This window comes from Anguilla anguilla, chromosome 2, assembly GCF_013347855.1.
Source record: "Anguilla anguilla isolate fAngAng1 chromosome 2, fAngAng1.pri, whole genome shotgun sequence".
In the NCBI taxonomy this organism is placed as follows: Eukaryota; Metazoa; Chordata; class Actinopteri; order Anguilliformes; family Anguillidae; genus Anguilla; species Anguilla anguilla.
The window spans coordinates 60,738,884-60,762,058 of NC_049202.1; the positions used below are offsets into that span (position 1 = coordinate 60,738,884).

A 23,175-nucleotide genomic window follows, 5' to 3' on the forward strand; every position below is an offset into this window, starting at 1 on the left:
AATGAAACGATCAATGATTGGTGCAAAACAAGGACCATGACCAGTCACTGGTCATGTTCTTGGTTTTGTGTGCGCTAGAAGGTTTTGCACGTGCTGAAGGTCTTGGCGAATCAGGTCCTATGTGTCGTTCATGGTGGGCCCCTCTGGCCGTGGCTGCAGTATCCCAGCTCAGATCAATAGAGTGAGAGAGAGTGAGTGATGGAGAGAAATGGAGAGCAAGTGATGGACTGAGAGAGAAAATGTGTGAATGGCTGATTGACTGAGAGAGAAAGATTTGGTAAACTAAGAGAGAGTGATGAGGGAGATAGAGAAGGAGTGTGAGTAAGTAATGATGGAGAGAGGAAGAAGGAGTGAGTCATGGAGAGAGAGTGTGTGTGTGTGTGTGTGTGTGTGTGTGTGAGTGATGAGAGATGGGGCAGGCTCTGTTTCCAGGGTAAACATTGCTGCAGGGTTTCTCTTAGTTCAGATTGATCTGTGTGTTTAATAATATCAGAGAGAGAGAGGGGGGCGGGGCATTGCGTGAGCAATGGGTGGAAAGGGAAAAAGAGGTGAAAGAGGAAAGTGAGGGAAAGTCGAGAGAGAGAGTAACAGCGAGAGACAGAGAGAGAGCAGAGAGATAGAGCGACAGCGAGGTGGAAAGAGAGAGAGAGCAGAGGCTTGTGGGTAATCGGCAGCACTGTTGGGCATACCCGTGCTCTGAGAGGTCAGCTGAGATCCACGTCTCCAGGGTTCATGTGTGACAGGAAGAGCTCCAGGAGGCATGCTGGGAAGAGGGAGGATTCTAAGGCCCATGAAGGGCCATTTACTGCAGGGCCAGAGGCCCTGCTACCTGTTCATGACGGTAAGCCTGTTCTGCTGCGCGTGTGAGCGTACGTGCATGTGTGTTTGTGTGTGAGCGTGTGTGTGTGTGTGAGAGAAAGAGAGAGACCAATCGGCTGAAAGCCTGTGTGTGCATGTGTGTGTGTGTGTGTGAAACCTTGCACACGGGTGTGACCTGTGACCTTGAAGATAAAGTGCATTTTTTGTGTAGGGTGTTTGTGTGTGTGTGTGTGGATGGTGCATTTCTGTAGCCTGGTGTGAACGTTTCTTTGCGCATGCATTCGTATGAATGTAGAAGTGTGTATTGTTGAGAAGAAAAGGATTGTTCTTACGGACCACAAAGTCTGTCTTATCTGCCACTATTTAACACCTCTTTGAAAACAACTCATCTGCCCAGTTCAGTTAAAAAATTTTTTTTTCACTCGTGATGATGTTGAAGTTTTGGGGGGCGAGGGGGCGGAGCCTGACGGATTAATGTGTCGCCGGAAACATTGAACCGCGTCCTTTCAGACCAGCTGTGTGTGAACCGTGCACGGGGGGGGGGGGGTAATTAGGGTTGGGGGAGGGTCGATGAATCAATTCCCCCCCCCACCATCCCCTCGCCCCCTCGCCAGGGCCGGGGCTCGTTTGATGGTGAAGCCCGTCATGCACAGTCTCTCTGTGCAGGACAGGGCTTCACACGCGCATACGTCCCGCCTGACCTTTCTGTCCAGGTGCTGGAGGGCCCCGGAGCCTGCTGCCTTCAGCTGCATCTTCCACTAAGAGGAGATGAGATGACTCTGTAATTCCTCGCCTGATTGATCAACCCCCCTTGCACTGCAACTGCAACAGGGTTGCAGACCCCTTGGTGTTGACCCACACATGCTCCAGTATGGAATTACAATGCTTTTAACAGCACAGCTAATGGGACAAGTGAAGTTTTTAATCAAACGGGCCCCCCCCAGTAAATTCAGAAGAAACTCTAAATACAAGTTTTAGATGGCTATAATTGGGCTTCTTATTGAGCATGGAATTTTCACTTAATTCACACCTTCAGTGGTCTATCCAGTACACTGGCTCTGGCACGTGTTACATCAGCATATCGGCCACCATCAGGTTGATGCATTGGGTTGATGCGGCGGGTTGACGTGTTGGGTTGATGGGTCGGGTTGATGCGTTGGGTTGATGCGTTGGGTTGATGGGTCGGGTTGATGCGTCAGGTCGATGAGTTTGAACTTGCTATCAGCTTTGAGGCTAATGTTATCCTGCATCCCTAATTCTGACCCAGCATTCCTGCTGGTGGGCCCTTGACCCATAGAACAGCCTAGCACAAACAGGTGACAACAGTACAGAGAAGTGTGCGGGCGTGCTTGTGTGTGTGTGTGTGTGTGTGTTTCGGTGTCGGTGTGTGTGAGGGAGAGAGATGGAGAAAGAGCAGAGTGTAACAGTGAAACACTAATGAGTCCCCTCTCCTCTCGTGCTGGTGCTAGTCTGTGTTGCTGCAGCTTGTATGCAGGTGGGGATTGTGGATGGGGGGTGTGAGGAGGAGAGGGGTCCGGCGTGGGGCTTATTGGGGACTGGATTAGGAACGACTGTGCTGTAAAACATTTTCTCTGTGCTGTAAAGAATTTTGTTTGCCTTAAAGCGTTTTGACTGTGCTGTAAAGGTTTTTGTTTTTGATAAAACATTTTTTTTGCCGTGTTGTAAAGCATTTTGTTTTTTGTAAAACATTTTGCCTGTGCTGTAAAGCATTTTGTCTGGCCAGTGGCGTGTTTTTCTTTGCTGTAAAGCTTTTATTTTTTTCCTGTGCATTTCTGAGAAACAGTGAGTGGGGGGTGGAGTTAGGGTGGGGTTACGGCGGAGTCTACTCAGGTGTCCTGCTGTGGTATGACCGAGCGGAGGAAGAAGGGGATCTGGATGAAGGGCGGGAAACAGGCCGCGTTTGTTCACAGGGACTGTACGGGCCTGAAAATATCCCGTCGAATCCACATTCGTGAAGCATCTAGCAGCTGGTCTGGGGTCAGTGTTCTTCCTGGCCACATCCCAGTCTTATCAGTTTTGAGCTGAAATACACAGCTGATCCTGGATCCAGCTCTGAGATAGGGTGTGAATGCAGGCCCTGGACGGTGTCCTCAGACCTTCGGTTCTCTGAGTTCCAGTGGAAGTCCACCGCGTGAATTCACAGTAGCGCATGGAGTCTGCATGTGGAAAGAGCAGCAAAGTCCTTCTTCTTGGGTGATCTCGTAAGAGGCGGTTCACATACATTCTGAGCTCATGACCCACTTATGTGAACAGACCCCCTTTTTGACTCTTCCACTTGTTCAGTATTGCACAACGTGAATAAAATATGGGCATTTTGAACGGATTGTAACAGGACGTGTAACGGGTAGTGTTGGATATAGGTGGTGCAATTTGCAGCAGACGATTATTTTTGTAATCTCGGGACCCGACTCGGCCCCTTGCATGGCCAGTGGGGCTCGTCCCACAGTTTTGGTACCCCTGCTCCAGGGGACCCGTATTTAGGGTAGACTCAAAGAACCCTGGTTTCAAATCTACAGCAGACTAAAACTACCATGGTTACCAGGTTATCTGCACAGAGACACATGCACGCCCACACACACACACGCATGCATGCGCACACACACTAACCCCCATGTGTCCCAAAGGTAGAGCCTACAAGTGGTTCACATGATCGCATGGTTATGGTTTTAGCACCACTAAAAATTCTTGTGAAACGGATTGAGTGGATGCAATAAGGTTATGCTACCCTCTGCCCGGGTTCACTTGCTCATTGATGACTTGCAAAGCATGATGGAACATGTAGTTTCAGTTGAGCTGTTGCCTACAAAGCTACTACTACTAGGAATCAGTTACAATGTATGACCAAGTTTCTCTCTTTCTCTCTCACTCACTCACACGCGCACACACACACAGCAAAGTTAATGCTCACTAATATGTTATGGGCTAACAAGCATTTTCACCATTTAGTTATAGTGTCACTGACAAATGGGCTTACTGTTTGTACCCATGATATGTGTGAATTTGGCCATTTCAAATAAAAATTATTTACGGTCATATTTATATGCTGTGTGAACACACAAGCGCTCTCTCTCTCTCTCTATCAGAACACAGATCTATTGATTGTTTTTTTTTTTTGCACCAGTTCTGTCCCGTATTGAATCATATGTACTGGACATCATGACTGTCGATTCAACACAAACTCACATGCGCACACACGCACACATAACTCTCGCACACGCACGCATGAACACACACATATATACACACCACACACACACACTCTCACATATGCACGCACACACACGCAAACATGCACACACCCACACGTCTGGACGTCTGTCTGCGATAAATATAAACATTGACCTTTCTCCCTCTTCCTGTCCCTGTCTTCCTCTCCCTCTCTTCTCTCCCCCTCACTCTCTCTTTCCCTCTTTTTCTCTCTTTTGCTTACAGTGAAGGAGTTTCTTGCAAAAGCCAAAGAAGATTTCCTGAAGAAATGGGAAATCCCTGCACAGGTGAGTGAGGAAAAGGTGTGACTGTGCATTCACGTGAGCATGCGTGTGTGTGAATGTTTGTGTGTACATGAGCTTGAGCGTGTGTGTGTGTGTGTGTGTACATGAGCTTGAGCGTGCATGTGTGCGAATGTGTGTGTGTACGTGAGCTCCTAATAGGCTGGGGAGAGTTTGAGTGCAGCTGCAGGGAGGGGGGAAGGGTTGTCAGTGATAAAGATTGATTGAGTTTACTTGCTTTCCAAGCCCCATAGTTATCAGTTAGTGTGTGTAAGCACCGGAAACGGAAGGAAAGTCGCCATTTAATATAGGTTAAAAACAGTGATTGCCGCCAAAGTGTGACTGCTTATGTTTTCAATGTTGCAGTGGGGAGTAGCCGAGGCTGCAGACTGTAATCTGATCTGCAGCAACACTGCACGTGTGGTAAACCTGTTGGGTTAATGGTTTTCATCTTCAGTTTGCATTTGTGTATGTATGCAAATGTGCGACCGTACACTGTGAGAATTGGTAACCCGGGTAACACAGGTGACACTATAGATGTCAGCCACCTTCCTCATTCCTGTCTGTTCCTGTTATCACACTGCTCTTATCTGGGACTCTGTCCTGCCCCTCTCAGCGGTCGCTGTGGCAACCCTGCCCCAATCACAGCCCTGCATTCCACCGGCATGCAGCAGTGGGATCGAGCTGTAGAACACCAACCTTTCCCGGTTTGTTTGAGCTAGGGGTTCCGGAAGTAGAACACAGACTGGTTTGCAGTTCTTCAGGCACCGGTGTTCTATTACCTTTGGGTTCTGGAAGTGGAACGCAGACCCATTTCCGAAGTTTTGGGCCTATGTTTTCCGGAAAGGTGTCACCTGCATTGCTCATGACATCTGGTGTAGCCTACATGTTTCCTTCCCGAACTTTATGCTATTGGTCATTCACTTATCAGCAAGGTCAAGGGGGCATAACTTCTCTGTAATCTTACAAAAGGCTATCTATGCCTTTTACCGCACAGATATAACACACACACACACACACACAGGATTAACTAAAACCTTATTTGTAGACTGGAACGATCCATGCTTCAATTAAGGCTCAGTACATTGAATACAAGCAAGAGTGCTTGCGTGCGTGTGTGTTTGTGTGTGTGTAAGTATTTGCATGGGAAAAGATTTAATCCTGCTTTAATAGTTGCTGTTGTGTCCCCCTCCCTATGTTAAATGGTCAGATATGCCACGAGCAGGGTTAACCATTAAGAGGACACTGCTGATCAGTACTGTGCTATCATGGGCTGTCCCTGTCCTAGGAGTGTACAATACGCTATAATGTAGCTGTGTGTTGTGTGTAAACACATTGGGGAAAAATGTAAATGCTAGGCATTCAGTCGCTTAATTTTCCATTATATCTAATATATGATGGTGTATACATAACTCAATTTGCTGTTATAGTGAACCCATAGAAAAGATAGGCTAAATGTGCAGGTGCGTTTGCACACAGTCACGTGGTTGTGATGTCACTGTGACCCCATTCATTCCGACCCCTCTATTTCTCCCTTCCAGAACACTGCGTCTCTGGACCAGTTTGAGCGGTTAAAGACTCTCGGTACCGGCTCCTTCGGCCGGGTCATGCTGGTCAAGCACAAAGAGTCGGGTCAGCACTACGCCATGAAGATCCTCGACAAACAGAAGGTGAGCACAGACTCGGAGTAAGAACACCCGCAGTGGGAGGAGCCAGTGTGATGTCACAATGCAAACTTCTGTTGGAGAGGCTGGAGTGAAGTCACAATGCATACTTCTTTAGGAGGGGCTGGAGTGATGTCATAGTGCATACTTCTTTAGGAGGGGCTGGAGTGATGTCATAGTGCATGCTTTCTTAGGAGGGGCTGTAGTGAAGTCATAATGCATACTTCTATGGCAAGCCCTTTTAACATCTAATAGCTTGTCCGGATTCACATTACAGATTTTTTTGATATCTGAAACTAAGATATTACTAGTCAAAAGACAATTGTAGATATCTCGAATTTGAGTTATTACTAGTCAAAAGTCCTTTTAAGGTAATTATGACTAGTCAAAATACATTTGTAGATATCTAAAATCTAATTATGGATAGTCAAGCAAGGCTATTAAATGTTAAGAGTGCTTGCCATATACTTCTTTAGCAGGGGCTGGAGTGATGTCACAGTGCCGTAAGCACGTCATGTAGGCTGTCGGCTGTCCCTGCTCCGTTAATAAACTGCTCTTGTGCGTGTGATGAGACTACGAGGTTGCGTCCCGTTTGGGAAGCGGCAGGTTATTTGTTGCATCAGGAAGCCGTCTGCAAAGGGAGAGTATCTTTTTGATTTGCTGGTGAGATAGAACACGTTCACTGACCCAGAGGGCCCCCGTCTTCCTGCACGCCACGCAAGTGCCGGTCCTCCAGAGGAACGGGGGCGGCACCTTAGCCTCGAGCTTCGGGAAGAGGAGCGCCATCGCCGAGGCGTGCGATTCGGACCGGGAGCGGTCACGCGCCGCCGGGTTTGAGCCCGGTGAAAAATCTCACCCGCCAGCGTTAACGCAATAGCCAGAAGTATCAGTGTCGACGTACGTGTCTTCAGAGTGAACTATCGCCCGTCATCGACAGAGCCGAGTGGGAGCTTCTCACGTCTGGTGCGACAGTCTTCGTGTTTCTCTCACTGATGCTGATCAGTGAACAGGAGTGCGAGCCGAAGCACTGAGGATTGTGGGACCGCATCCGTAGACCAGTTCTCTTCTCTGTTGCGCAAGCTTTGAATTTTAAGGGGGGAAGTCCACTGCTGCCCACCCTGTGTAGGCAGATCACCTCTGTCTAGTTGTGCTGCATGGAATTTGCCTTATCTCAGTGCAGGGCATGGTGTCTTTGAGGGATATCACCACAAAGGTAGCGCCTGCTCATGCTGGAGGCTTACTGCCCCCTGGTGGACTAACGATAGCATGACATGCACATCAGTTGCCCACTCTCAGCCTGTACAGGCAACTTGCTCAAGGCTGGAAAAACACATGTTCATACTGACACAATCATTGGCTACCCCGTCCTGACCTCACCTCACAACAGAAGATTAACCCCTCTTTGATTGAAGGTCATATTTGGTCAGCCAGATGCCGAAATATCCGAAATTTTCCAACAAGCAGCAGTCGCGGCAGCCGAGCAGGAGAAGGCCAACGACTAGATGAAGTGGGGTCTCCGCGAAAACACCACCGCCATATTTTTGCAGCTATGGCTTTTATCCGTATTTCAAAGCATTATCGACGCACAGAGGCTCAAAGAACATTTACGCTCGTTTACACTTATCGCGGTTTAGGAGAGTATCTTGCCCAGGGAAACTCACATGCTTGCATTTTTTTTGCATGCAATCCATCAATATAGCTGGACATTTACTGAAACAATTCAGTAGATTGCTTAAGCACCCCAATATAGATTGACACTGTAACTGCATCGTCGGATTTAAAAGTGCAGTTTCCTAACCGTAATATTGCATTTCGGTCCTGGTAAAGGCTTTCGTATTGCAAACTAAATTACAATTTACTTTGCTTTGTTATTTGTCACTCAAACCACCATACCATTCAGTAGCCTAGCTTGCAGCGTTCTGCACCGCCGAGTTACGAGTAATAAAAATGATTATTTAAAAAAAAGTAAGCATCATGTGACTTCGTGGGCTTGATTGATATTTGCCGTAAAGATGTATTGCTTTTGCTGGTGCTTACCATTTAGGGATTAATGGCTTTTAAGATGCAACTGCAGTTTGAGTGGCTCGCAGCAGCGCTATTGTTGAACCACCTCTCATTAACCAGTCTCTGAAAGGGTACCCCGAGGCACGCGCTTCTTATTGGATTTTGTTTACGAATTCATGCGGGTGAAATCAGCCGCGGCTCATCGCCCTCTACAAATTCGTCAAGTTTTGAGTTGTTCAGAAACCGTGTGGGTTTCATGGCAAATTTCCATTAGCTAAGGAAGAATGAGGACCGTAGGCAGGAGTGTGAGCAACGCCCGCACCGATACCAAACGCAAACAAGAAGTTTTCGGTGCTTCGGTCCAGCTTGCCGCTCCGCCGCACAAGCCTCGAGTTTTCTAAAGAAATGTCTCCTCCCCACGGAATGAACGTGAAACGCACTGTGATTCAATTCATCTCGACGTCATCCCGTTCCAGACCGCGAGGCTCGTGGCTTCATTTTGGTTCGTCTTACGGCAACATCTGACATGCGCTCGCGCGCGCGTGATTAGTCCGATTCTCCTATAATAAAAACTACCGCGGAGGTCCTGAGGGAGAGAGCTGGCGTCAGCCTCTCTTGTTCTTCACACGTACTACCGTGTTTATCACCGAGCAGTCTGGATAGCGACTGCGCCGTGATGAAGGAGATGCCGCCCCTCGTAGATCTTTAAACGCACTGCTGGGGAACAGAGCAAGGCCACAAAGCAGCTAGAAGTTTGCCGCGATAAAAAAAATTTAAAAAAAGATAATACCTGCCGATATTATTGAATTGCAGTGTTATTGTAGTGTCAGTCTCCACCTATGGAGATGTAATGGCAACCTAATGGATGTTTAACAGGAGGTCCCTGGCCAGATTGATATGCAAAGACTATATATATATATAGATTTAGGAAAATATGTTTCTTTTTAAATATAACCATTTTTAAAATTACGAAGGGGTGCCCTGAATGCTTTTGAGCCTGTGTGGGGGTTCCTGGATCAGCACAACATGTATTTAAACCCCTGGTCTATAGGTTTACACTCATGCTAAATTACCCTGACTTGCCGGTGGTTGGAATGACACGCATGTATGTGTGTACAGTTTATGGGCGCTTACGTCCTGCAGAAGTATTAGAAGTTTGCCACAGTGCAATTTTTTTCATAGTTATTACAGGAAAATGTTTTGCTATCCTGCAATTTAGCAAAAAAAATTATTATTTTTGGTCCTGAAGAGGAGGGGAGATGGACTGTTTTTGCCCAAAGGGGACAAGCGGTTCTTTCTTTCCAAAAAAATAATAATAAAGTCAACAACAAACAAACAAAAAATATGTAGATAGAGGGAGTTTTGTTTTTTGAGCAAAAGGAACACTGCTCTCTCTCTCTCTCTCTCTCTCTCTCTCTCTCTCTCTCTCTCTCTCTCTCTCTCTCTCTCTCTCTCTCTCTCTCTCTCTCTCTCTCTCTCTCTCTCTCTCTCTCTCTCTCTCTCTCTCTCTCTCTCTCTCTCTCTCTCTCTCTCTCTCTCTCTCTCTCTCTCTCTCTCTCTCTCTCTCTCTCTCTCTCTCAGTACATATTAATGTGGGAATTAATGGCACTTAAAGGGGATGGCAGTGGGCGGTCTCTGGTGCTCTGTGAAAGCTGTTCCCCTCCCCTCCTCTCTCCAGCCCTGTCCAGCCCTTCTGGAAATGCGGTGTAAAGCAATATATTGTAAATATATATGGACTTGTGTGGTGAGGTATAATGACGAAATTCCACCGCATTGTAACGTCTTTCAGTATTTTAAAGCCACTGTGATTTGTATGTAGTTGTATAGTTAATATTTTGTGAAGTGTTGCAATATATTGACAGTATATTTCAATATATTTTGATAGTATGTTACGGTATATTGACAGTGTATTTCAATAGATTTTCAAATTTCCATAATGGTAAACAAGGGGTTTAGCAGGTGGAGTTTGGCAGCAAGGGGCAGGCATTTAATTCCTTGGCATTGGTAACCAAGGCAACCAAACTACACACACACACACACACACACACACACACGCACGCACACACGCACACTCTCACGCTCACACACTCACTGGGTCGCTCACACAGGCAGTTCTTCAGCCTGTCCCACAGAGGGAGCACAGGACCGAGTGGGGCGTGATTTCTCGCGTACCCTCAGAAAGCGGTAAATTGCCTAAATTATAAGCTGCACAGGAAGCTCTTCAGGCTCCACCCATCTATTCACAAAGGTCACGGCACACAGCTTTATGCTAATGTGATTGTGTTGTCATCACAGAAGCTTCCGTTTCATCAAAAGCGTTCAAGTGAAGTTCTCTTCTCCCCTCTGTCATCTTCCTCTCTCACTTTCCCCCTCCCTTCCTCTCTCCCTCCCTCCCTCCCTCCTTCCTTCCCACCCTCTCTTTCCTCCTCTCCCTCCCTCAGGTGGTGAAGCTGAAGCAGATTGAACACACACTGAATGAGAAGCGAATCCTGCAGGCAGTCAGCTTCCCTTTTCTTGTCCGAGTGGAGTACTCCTTTAAGGTGCGCGTTTGTGTGTGTGCGTGCGTGCGTGCGTGCGTGTGTGTGTGTGTGTGTGTGTGCGCGTTTCTGTGTGTGTGTGTGTGTCTGTGTGTGTGTGTGTGTGTGCGTGCGTGCGTGTGTGTGTGTGTGTGCACGCGTTTCTGTGTGTGTGTGTCTGTGTGCGTGTGTGTGTGTGTCTGTGTGCGTGTGTGTGTGCGCGTTTCTGTGTGTGTGTGTCTGTGTGCGTGTGCGTTTGTTGTGTGTGCGTGTTGTTTTTTGCGCAGTCACACGGCTGTGTCCGTATAGAGGCACTGATAGCCTCCCTGCCTCCCTCAGGACAACACCAACCTGTACATGGTGATGGAGTACGTGCCTGGAGGAGAGATGTTCTCTCACCTGAGGAGAATCGGTAGATTCAGGTGAGTGGGGTGCATCCTCTCTCTCTCACTCTCACACACACACACACACACACACACACACTACATGCAAACACACAGACATACCACATGCAAGCACACATGCTCACACTCATCAATGTTGTTTTTATCAACTAAAATTATGACAATTCTTGTCAACGCTCAGTTTTTTGATGATGAAGACAATAACGTAAGCCTTTTTGGAAGGATGACAATGACTAATTCGTTTTGCATTTTAAATGAAGAAAATACAACGAAATGAAAACAGACCCAGATGATTTTTGTTGCAGTTGCTTTGTTGCACATATAACTATATTACTACCAGGGCTTTAACACCTGCCATTGGCCAAATGCGCGTAGAATTCGGCAGTGGTGTGTAACTCATTCACTCTTACTAGCCTCTTTGGCTGGTGACCTTTCAGCAGCATTTTCTATGAAAAAGTAATTATTGTAGTTTACAAAAAGCATCTGAGATATTACAGTCTATTCATGGTGATACTACATGATACTACAACTCCCATGACCACTGTGTGGACATTGTGTGCTCATCCCATTGGCCATGCGCTTCACCCTCTGGCTTCTCCTCAGTGGGAGAAGGTGAATTTGGCTGAAATCAAACATCCAAACACAGCGCCGTATAAAAAGTGTGTGTACCTTTTCATGTTGCGGCTTCAAAGTGTTAGTTTAGTGACACTCAACGACGGGGGAGAGCGTAGATTCAGATTCTCCAGTTCTGATCCCGAAAACGCGGCAGTGAGAACGATTGCAGTGCCAAACACAGACAACAACAATGGTTTGGTAAATTAGGATGAACCTCGGCACGAACTGTTCTGTGACTTGGACAGATGGACGTCCATGATTCCAAAGTCGCTTTAGTTTATTTAGTGCTGCAGAAAAAAAAACCAGAAAGTTGGCTTGACGCAGTGTTTGGTTTAACTGGTGCCATACGGTGCGTAATCCAAGACAGGTGTGGTTATTGCCACACCGCCAAAACTTTGAAATTGCAGTTTAAAAATGATGACAAGTAATAAAATAGTTTTTATTTGCTATGCAAAACTGTGCATGTTTATCAACATTGTGGGTACACGTACTCATCATTCTCTACACTGACACTTGGAAAATATTCACGGAAAAGATCACACTCGTATGCGGTTTACTCAGGTTGGATAGCTGTAATGGTTTCTGATCTAATAAAATGTTATGCCCGAACAAATGCATGCAGATGCATTGTCCAATTACATATATGTATTTAAATCGACAAAGTTTAGTCAACAAATGCTATGAGTTTTTGAATAAAACAAAGTTTTATATGAATCTTTAATGTCTTTTTTTTAAAAATTTTTTAAGTAAAGCTACTTTGTCACAATGACTGCATGCACATGTGAAGCTGTGTTCACTCATGTAAAAGGGGAATGCACTGTCACAGCTGATCTGTTGTCACGAAGACTGAGTATGTTACAAAGTATTTTGTGGTCATGGCATTTACTGGAGGCAGGGCAATAAATTGGGATCAAGTTGGGACTAAAATGTGACTAAAATACCAAGTATTCTTTTTTGTTGACTAAAATAAGTGAAGATAGCATGACTAAAATGTGACTAAAACTAAAATGCATTTTAGTTAAAAGACTAAGAACATGACTAAATCGAAAATTGGTGGCAAAAACAAGACTGACACACTCGCACACACACCACATGTAAACACACACACGCTCCATACACACACCTATCACTACACGCAGGTGCTAGCCAGTAACAGTAATGCCTTTGCAGTCAATGCTGTGTACATCTAAAGACAACACTTAGGCTAAAGTTAGTATAATGTTTTTTTTTTTGTTTAAAAAAAAAAATATATATTTCCTGTTGCTTCCTGCTCATTGTATTTTGCTGTATTTTCTTTCCTGGTCTCCTGAGATGACGTGCAGTGCTTACTAATGTAGAAAATTTCATTGAACATTTGAATGTAGCATTTTTAATAAAGGATATTTAGAACAAATCTGGTAGGTGGAAGCACGTAACAGAAAAGCTACATATGAGGGGACGTATAGTGCAGAAGACTTCAGTGTTTTAATGTTGGATGCTCTCCTCCGTGGTGATCTGTTTCCTTGGCGATCACAAGAGTAACTCACCCATAATGTATCCCCCCCCCCCCTTGCAGTGAGCCCCACGCTCGCTTCTATGCCGCCCAAATTGTGCTGACCTTTGAGTACCTACATTATCTGGACCTCATCTACCGGGACCTGAAGCCAGAGAACCTGCTCATTGACCAGCAGGGCTACATACAGGTGAGTTAACCTGTGCATAAACCAATAGGGTCTCACACAGGTGAGTTTACCTGTACATAAGCCAGTAGGGTCTCACCCAGGTGAGTTTACCTGTACATAAGCCAGTAGGGTCTCACACAGATGAGTTTACCTGTACATAAGCCAGTAGGGTCTCACCCCGGTGAGTTTACCTGTACATAAGCCAGCACGGTCTCACACAGGTGAGTATACCTGTGCATAAGCTAAGGCTAATATACCGCAACGGTAATTATTGAATGCAGTAGCGGATGTTGCCACCGTGTGGTGTATTGCCTTTCTTTTAATCTTTTTCTCTTTAATTATACCAGATGCGGTAGTAAACCACCACACTTCAGAGGCCGTGTGACACACTTCCGGTAAAAAAAAACGTCACATATGTTATCTATTCGGTGACCATAAGACAGCCAATCAGTGGCAAGGCCTTGAAGCTTCCATGTGATTGACGAAAACACATCATATGATCACATGGAAGCTGTACAATCTTTCTGCTGATTGGCTGTCTTATCAACACCCAACAGGTGACAGTGGTTATATTTTTTTTTCTCTGGAAGCATTTTAGGCAGCCTCTTTAGTTTTGTTGTTTACTACCACTTCAGGTATAATGAAAAGAAAAATATGAAAAGAAAGGTTAGTTTACCTGTGCATATACCTTTGCAGTCAATGTACATGTCTACTTGCCAATTTACTTGTGTATAGACAAGTGGGACGGCACAGATAGGTTTACCTGTTGATTGACCAGCAGATTTACATACAGTTGAGTCTTTGTGGCCTAACTACCTACCATATGATACCTGCACCAAAGAAAATACGCAGAGCCCTAAACAATGATGTCATTTGGGTTACACTCCTCCCCCTTTACCCGCTGTAGAGAATGGGTTCAGTAGGTTTAGTGATAGCTGCAGGTCAGATGAAATTTAAGCCTCCAATCCTGCAGTTATGTCTTGAGGACTATGATCTTGGCTTGGCAGAAATATTGAGAAACCACAGAAATGTCATACTGTAACTTGAATTCAGTGATTTATTTATTTATTTTATTTAGTTATTTTTCAGTTTCTGTAATTCACTTAAGCCTTTTTGCCAACTAGTTTCACTGCAATGCACTTTTACAAGTGCACATATTGGGCTGTTCACTATACACAAGATACTGCAGCATACAATAAAATGACTGCAATACAAATTCCAAATCAAAATGAGTGAGGATGGGGTTCTAAAATATAAACATAATAATGCATATTGTAATCACACGTGTCCCTCATGTATGTTACAGTAGGTACCAATGTTGCATTTGTTAAAATGCCAAACTTCATTCTGGAACTCATACTCCATCCATCCGTTATCTATACTCGCTTATCCTGGGCAGAGTCACGGGGGCTGCTGTGGCCTATCCCAGCATGCATTGGGCGAGAGGCAGGAATACGCCTTGGACAGGCCGCCAATCTTTCGCAGGGCACACACACTGTTACCCACTGCACCACTGTACGCGACCTATAGAATATTGAAAATAAATGAATGAACACTCTGGTTCTTTACCTGCGTGTTATGTTTTATAGTGTTCTTGCATGATACCTCCCCGCTTATCACACCATCCTTATTTATCGCCAACTGCTGTCGCTGTGATTCCTGCTCTTACTTTACCTTCCTGCTTGTATTTTATCGCCCCCTGCTGTCTGTCATTTGTCAATCTGCAGAGCGGTTCAGATATGTACAAGCATGATGTTGTAACTAATCATACCCCCCAGCAATAATCGGCACCAACAAATGCATGTTATTACAGAGAATTTTTCTTTTTTTTATTATATTTTATTTTATTTATTTTTTACATTTTTCAAATTTGACCCCCAATACCCAGTAGTGCTTGCGTGCTCATGTTGATTTCTGAAACCCCTTACAATGTGTCAGTTGGGCAGACTGCAGAAAGTGAGAGACAGAAAGAGTGTGTGACAGACAGTGAGCGAGAGACAAAGCGAGTGAGAGAGAGTGTGAGAGCAAGTGTGAGAGACAGAGCGAGTGAGAGGGAGAGAGAAGGCGAGAGATAGAGTGAGTGAGAGAGAGGGAGAGCAGGTTTATTTTTCTCCCCTGAAACACTTCATGTCAGCAGCTGCTTTTTACCCCACTGTCCACCAATCAAACACGACAGATGATTTTAACTGAAAGAAACGGAATGAGTGCTTTATACATATGTAAATTAAGTCCAGTATTTAAACCCCATTTCAATGCAATAAACAGTTGTAAGGCTGAGAAGACATTTTCAGAAGAAGTATTTTCAGGTGCGAAGAACCAGATGATTAAACTAAACTGTGCTGTAGCTGTTACAGTGACCTGATGGGCTTGTTTGTCATTGGTTGGCCTCACCCCTCTACCCAATCTGTCTGTGTCCTTTTCCCAGGTAACAGATTTTGGATTTGCCAAGCGGGTGAAGGGCAGGACCTGGACGCTCTGTGGCACTCCGGAATACCTGGCGCCAGAGATCATCCTCAGCAAGGTGAGCACCTGCAGCCTTAATGTGCTCACTCCTGTAAATATACCTGTTAGACCTGCTCACACCTGTAAATTTACCTGTTAGACCTGCTCACACCTGTAAATATACCTGTTAGACCTGCTCACTCCTGTAAATATACCTGTTAGACCTGCTCACACCTGTAAATTTACCTGTTAGACCTGCTCACACCTGTAAATATACCTGTTAGACCTGCTCACTCCTGTAAATATACCTGTTAGACCTGCTCACACCTGTACATTTACCTGTTAGACCTGCTCACACCTGTACATTTACCTGTTAGACCTGCTCACACCTGTACATTTACCTGTTAGACCTGCTCACACCTGTAAATTTACCTGTTAGACCTGCTCACACCTGTAAATATACCTGTTAGACCTGCTCACTCCTGTAAATTTACCTGTTAGACCTGCTCACACCTGTAAATATACCTGTTAGACCTGCTCACACCTGTAAATATACCTATTAGACCTGCTCACACCTGTAAATTTACCTGTTAGACCTGCTCACACCTGTAAATATACCTGTTAGACTGCTCACCGTCCTGTAAATTTACCTGTTAGACCTGCTCACAACCTGTAAATTTACCTGTTAGACCTGCTCACACCTGTAATTTACCTGTTAGACCTGCTCACACCTGTGATATACCTGTTAGACCTGCTCACACCTGTAAATATACCTGTTAGCCCTGCTCACTCCTGTAAATTTACCTGTTAGAACCTGCTCACACTCCTGTAAATATACCTGTTGACCTGCTCACACCTGTAAATAACCTGTTAGACCTGCTCACTCCTGTAAATACACTGTTAGACCTGCTCACTCCTGTAAATATACCTGTTAGACCTGCTCACTCCTGTAAATACACCTGTTAGACGCTCACACCTGTGAAATACCTGTTAGACCTGCTCACCCTGTGAACTGTTAGACCTGCTCACTCCTGTAAATACCTGTTAGACCTGCTCACACCTGTAAATTTACCTGTTAGACCTGCTCACAGACCTGTAAATTTACCTGTTAGACCTGCTCACACCTGTGAATTACCTGTTAACCTGCTCACACCTGTAATATACCTGTTAGACCTGCTCACGCCTGTAAATATACCTGTTAGACCTGCTCACTCCTGTAATTACCTGTTAGACCTGCTCACTCCTGTAAATATACCTGTTAGACCTGCTCACTCCTGTAAATACCTGTTAGACCTGCTCACTCCTGTAAATACCTGTTAGACCTGCTCACTCCTGTAAATACACCTGTTAGACCTGCTCACACCTGTGAATATCTGTTAGACCTGCTCACACCTGTGAATACCCTGTTAGACCTGCTCACATCCTGTAAATATACCTGTTAGACCTGCTCACTCCTGTAATTTAACCTGTTAGACCTGCTCACACCTGTAATTTACCTGTTAGGCCTGCTCACTCCTGTGAATACCTGTTAGACCTGCTCACTCCTGTAAATACCTGTTAGACCTGCTCACTCCTGTAAATATACCTGTTAGACCTGCTCACTCCTGTAAATACACCTGTTAGACCTGCTCACACCTGTAAATATACCTGTTAGACCTGCTCACACCTGTAAATATACCTGTTAGACCTGCTCACTCCTGTAAATATACCTGTTAGACCTGCTCACACCTGTAAATATACCTGTTAGACCTGCTCACACCTGTAAATATACCTGTTAGGACCTGCTCACACCTGTAAATTACCTGTTAGACCTGCTCACTACCTGTAAATTTACCTGTTAGACCTGCTCAACTCCTGTAAATATACCTGTTAGACCTGCTCACACCTGTAAATATACCTGTTAGACCTGCTCACACCTGTGAATATACCTGTTAGACCTGCTCACACCTGTAAATATACCTGTTAGACCTGCTCACACCTGTGAATATACCTGTTAGACCTGCTCACTCCTGTGAATATACCTGTTAGGCCTGCTCACTCCTGTAAATTTACCTGTTAGACCTGCTCACACCTGTGAATATACCTGTTAGACCTGCTCACTCCTGTGAATATACCTGTTAGGCCTGCTCACTCCTGTAAATTTACCTGTTAGACCTGCTCACACCTGTAAATATACCTGTTAGACCTGCTCACACCTGTAAATTTACCTATTAGACCTGCTCACACCTGTAAATACACCTGTTAGACCTGCTCACACCTGTAAATATACCTGTTAGACCTGCTCACACCTGTAAATATACCTGTTAGACCTGCTCACACCTGTGAATATACCTGTTAGACCTGCTCACTCCTGTAAATTTACCTGTTAGACCTGCTCACACCTGTAAATATACCTGTTAGACCTGCTCACACCTGTGAATATACCTGTTAGACCTGCTCACTCCTGTAAATTTACCTGTTAGACCTGCTCACACCTGTAAATTTACCTGTTAGACCTGCTCACTCCTGTAAATACACCTGTTAGACCTGCTCACACCTGTAAATATACCTGTTAGACCTGCTCACTCCTGTAAATATACCTGTTAGACCTGCTCACACCTGTAAATACACCTATTAGGCCTGCTCACTCCTGTAAATATACCTGTTAGACCTGCTCACACCTGTAAATATACCTGTTAGACCTGCTCACACCTGTAAATACACCTATTAGACCTGCTCACTCCTGTAAATTTACCTGTTAGACCTGCTCACACCTGTAAATTTACCTGTTAGACCTGCTCACTCCTGTAAATACACCTGTTAGACCTGCTCACACCTGTAAATATACCTGTTAGACCTGCTCACACCTGTAAATACACCTATTAGACCTGCTCACTCCTGTGAATATACCTGTTAGACCTGCTCACTCCTGTAAATATACCTGTTAGACCTGCTCACACCTGTGAATATACCTGTTAGACCTGCTCACACCTGTAAATATACCTGGAGAACTTGCTTGATACTGTAAATACACCTGGAATACCTGGTCGGTAGATATATATATATATGAGAGAGAGAGGAAGGAGGAGAGAGTATTATGCAGATGAATATATAAATAACACTTAATATGCTGGAGCTTAACTGCGCTGTTGTTAAATTAATGAAACATATCTACTACTTAATGTGTAATTACCTCCCTCTCTCCATTTCTATCTCTCCCTATTTTATATAATGTTTTTTCAGGGTTACAATAAGGCGGTGGACTGGTGGGCTTTGGGGGTACTGATTTACGAGATGGCAGCGGGGTACCCACCTTTCTTTGCTGACCAGCCCATCCAGATCTACGAGAAGATTGTTTCGGGGAAGGTTGGTAACCCCCGCCCGCCCTGACCCCAGCACACCCCCCCCCCCCCCCCCCCCCCGCCCTGACCTGAGCTCCCACTGATACAGCGTTCACATGCAAGGCAGTATCCCAGATGTCCAAAGACTCCGCCCACTATGGGGCCTAAGAAGCTCCTCCCACCATTACAAGGCCCCTCCAGTGAGGATGCGCTGTTCATTCCACCTGACTTGAGATTGTATCGGGGCACTGCTGCGCTCATCCATTAAGATTTGTGCTAGCAGGAACATAATTAATGGAGAAACAAAAACATTTTTTCATTATAAATTAGGAGCTCATCTTCTAATTGGTGTGCAGTAGCATACTCCTAAATATTTCAGCTGCAGAGCACATGTGCTTCTTGGAAATGTGTCTGCGCAGAGCTCTGTTGTATGCCCTACAGTTCACATTGCTCGCTCGTCATCAGCGTAGACAGATGTGCCTTTGTCTCTGTGGAGCGGCGGCGTACCAGAATGGGTCGGGAACCGGGTTTGTAACTTTGAGGTTGCAGGCTCGATTCCCAGGTGGGGCATAGCCACTATACCCTTGAGCAAAGGTGCTTAACCGTTATTGCTCCATTAAATATCCTGTGTGAGTGGATTTTATTTAAAGACTGTAATCTGTGAGTCACTATGCATAAGTAAATGTCGTAAATGGAGATGTAATGTAACACAACCTCATTCAGATGTATCCGCTGGCTGTCCAGTTTGGTCAGATGGTCAGTGGCAGCCAGGTGTGTGATTAGCAGCCATAAACCGAAGGAAAGGAGAAATGAGCTACAGGAAGTGTCTGTGTTAGAAGGGAGGCGGGGGAGGCGGCGGCCTCCACATTAAATCCTGTAGCCCTTCATAGGTCAATGATCATCACATGCTGCTTGCCTGTGAGACGCACGGTCCTGGTGTGTGTGTGTGTTCATGCGTGTCGTCTTGCGTGCGTGCGTGCATGCGTGTGTAAGCTGTACGAATGTCGCTTATGTTGTGCATGTGAGTACGTGTACATTTGTCTTGGTGCATGCATGTGTGCGTCTTAGGTTTAATGAGTGACCTATGACACAGACCTGTATTTTCTGTTCTCCCCCTTTTCTGTTCTTCTTTCCTGTCACATCCCCCATGTTCCCCGTCCACACCCCTTCCCCTTCCACGCCCTATAACCCTGCCCTCCGCAGGTGCGATTCCCCTCCCACTTCAGCTCGGACCTGAAGGACCTCCTGAGGAACCTGCTGCAGGTGGACCTGACCAAGCGATTCGGGAACCTGAAGAACGGCGTCAATGACATCAAGGGTCACAAGTGGTTCGCCACCACGGACTGGATCGCCATCTACCAGAGGAAGGTGAGAGTGGAGAGGAGCAGGCCGAGGCAGACAGGAAGAGAGCAAATAAAAACTTCCATGTTTTTTTTAGAGCACAGCCTCTTCTCTCCCGTTCACAGTGCAGTTGTCACCTTCACTGGCCCAACATTCAACACCTTTGAGCAGATAATTAGGAGACAGAGCTACCAGCTAACAGCACTAAGCCTGCAGATTAGACGGCACTCAGCCATCACGCTTTGCCAGCCTCTGCTGATTTTGACCATATGAACCGGTTTGTCAGCAGTTATTATGGAGCCTAATGGTGAGGCCATTGGGTGTGCCGCTCCTGGTGCTGTAGGTTCGACCCCAGGTGGGGTGCTGCCGTTGTACCCATGAGCAAGGCGCTCAACACCTGACGTGCTTCAGTAAATATCCAGCGGTATAAACGGAGTGGATGAAAAAAGCACATGAGCAGTGTATATTGATCTTGGTAAGAGCGTCTGCCATTAAAGTATTTTATATTTTCAAATATTCTAGCCGTTATATATTTAATATTTGTACATTTTCGGTTAAGGCACCGCGCCGTGGTGTGTGGATTGGCCGATGAAATACGGGCCGTGTCTGTGCCGGTGAGAGCGATACGCAGCTGGTGCTTGCGTCGCCGAGGGTATGAAATGGCGCGGTCGGTTAGGCCTCCGAGTTTCATCACTCTAGCCACCCCTCTGCCGGTCGATTGGGCGCCTGTGGACTGCAAGTCATATGAAAGCCTCATATGTAAGGTCTTCCTCCGACTCTGCTCTGTGAGAGCTTAGCTGTGGTCTGCGGTGTGAAAAGAAGTGGCTGGCCACACCACGCATTTCAAAGGAGAAACGGGGATGCCTGCTTTCTCCTGAGCTGGCGGCGACGTTCCCGCTCATGAACCCAACTGCGGCTGTAGATTGTACATTCCAAATTAGGGTGGGAATTGGACATATGCAGGCCCAAATTGACGCCAGATTTTTATTTAGATAAAAAAGTTTTTTGTTTTTTTTAAATAAAAAAATAAATATTTAATAAATATGTAAACTGTACTGCGAAACCTGTGGGCAATGCCAAAATAAAGGTGTTTATGTCCTGCTCAAAAAGATTTCCAAACGGGAAGTGCTGCCAGCGCGTGGACTGTGGTAATGGCTGCCAGTCGTCTTGGTTCGTTTGAGAATGGTTCCTCGGGGTCCGCCTCCCGATGCAGCCGCGATGCGCCGGGCGCCGGGCCGGGTGCGCTGCGAACGCGCCCTGTCATCGCGCACGCCGCCGTGATTCCCCTCTACCCCCCCCCCCCACCCCCCCACCCCCGGGCGACGTATCGCTAGCGGCCCGCGCCCCTGCCCGTGGGCTCGTGCCCGGGGGCGTTTAGCTGAAAAACCCCCCGTGCGCTGAAATCACAGCCCCGCTCCTCAGCTGGCAGGGAGCTGCTACGAGCTTGGCACATGTGCCCATTATTCACCACCCAGAGGCGGCGGCGCCAGATCGCTGGGCTCTGATGCTCTCTGCCTTCATGTGATGAGGACGTTTTCAGGCTGTGGTCACATGGTTTCTAAATGTAGTGTGTGTGTGTGTGTATGCATTTGTGCGTGCACGTGTGTGTGTCCGTGCGTCTGTGTGTGTGTGCGCGTGCGCGTGTGTGTGAGTGTGTGTGTATGTGTATGCGTGTGTGCATTTGTGCGTGCACGTGTGTGTGTGTGTGCGCATGTGTGTGTGAGTGCGTGTGTATGTGTATGCGTGTGTGTGTGCATTTGTGCGTGCACGTGTGTGTGTGCATTTGTGCGTGCACGTGTGTGTGTGTGTGCGCGTGTGTGTGTATGTGTATGCATGTGTGTATGTGTGTGTGTGTGTGCGCATGTGTGTGTGAGTGTGTGTGTATGTGTATGCATGCATGTGTGTGTGTGTGTGCATCCTGTGATCCTGAATGATGTCAGGCTGGACCTGGCCTTAGTGCCCAGGACAGAGGGAGTGCTTACTCACTCTGCCACGCAGAGAATGCGTAAGATGCTGTGTGATGCGTACGGCTCATCATAACATCAGCCTGTGTTGCTGGGGCTGTAATGCGAAGGCTGTGGGTTCGATTCCAAGCTGGGGCACAGCCGTTGTGCCTGAACCTGAACTGCTTCTGTGAAATATCAAGCTTTATAAAGGGATCTCGGGGGTGGGGGGTTTATCTGTTTCAGTCACAATTTACATGTGTAAGGGGACTGCATAAATGATATTCTCTTGTGGGTAAATGATAGTAATCCTCTACTGAAACTGTCTTTCATGTATGTGTGTGTGCGTGTGTGTGTGTGTGTGTGTGTGTGTGTCTGGTTCCTAGGTGGAGGCCCCCTTCATCCCCAAGTGCAAAGGCCCGGGGGACACCAGCAATTTTGACGACTACGAGGAAGAGGAAATCCGGGTCTCCTTCACGGAAAAGTGCGGAAAGGAGTTTGCCGAGTTCTAGACCCACCCGCGGAGCTGCTGGGGGTGGGCGAGACGGACGGACAGGAGGAGGGAGAGAGAGATGATGTGGAGGGGGTGTGGGGGTGAAGCTGAGGCACTCTTTCCTATCTGATAACAGAACCACCAGCCTGAGACAGACTGAGGGGGGGGGGTGGCAGCAGTATTGCCTTTTCAGTGTTTTTTTTTTGTTTTTCTCTCTAATTTATTTTTCTCATTCCTTTATCTCCTGTTCCCGTCCTGTGGGTCTGTGATGAGGATGGTGCCGATTTGGAGGGGGGGTGTGGGGAGAGGGTGAGGGGAGGAGGCTCACATGGTTGGGGGGGGGGGGGGGGGGTGGTCATTGTGGGTTGTGTTCCTGTACCGCACCCCTCCTTTTGGGCCTGTTCCCCACTGGCTGTCCAAACCTCACCTCTCGACTGGATGGAG

General features: G+C 46.4%; 1 protein-coding gene across 1 annotated transcript in view; it reads left to right on the top strand.

Annotated features, from left to right (window-relative positions):
• The window catches only part of LOC118221335 (cAMP-dependent protein kinase catalytic subunit alpha), a 29,418-nt gene extending 6,522 nt beyond the window's left edge, over nt 1-22,896 (top strand). The window contains exons 2-10 of the mRNA XM_035406309.1: nt 4,273-4,334; nt 5,870-5,998; nt 10,438-10,536; nt 10,852-10,934; nt 13,087-13,213; nt 15,618-15,713; nt 18,857-18,979; nt 20,158-20,322; nt 22,625-22,896. Of these exons, the coding sequence (XP_035262200.1) occupies nt 4,273-4,334; nt 5,870-5,998; nt 10,438-10,536; nt 10,852-10,934; nt 13,087-13,213; nt 15,618-15,713; nt 18,857-18,979; nt 20,158-20,322; nt 22,625-22,750 (1,010 nt within the window). The 3' untranslated portion in view covers nt 22,751-22,896. The remainder of the gene's footprint in view (nt 1-4,272; nt 4,335-5,869; nt 5,999-10,437; nt 10,537-10,851; nt 10,935-13,086; nt 13,214-15,617; nt 15,714-18,856; nt 18,980-20,157; nt 20,323-22,624) is intronic.
• Nucleotides 22,897-23,175: the final 279 nt, after the last annotated feature.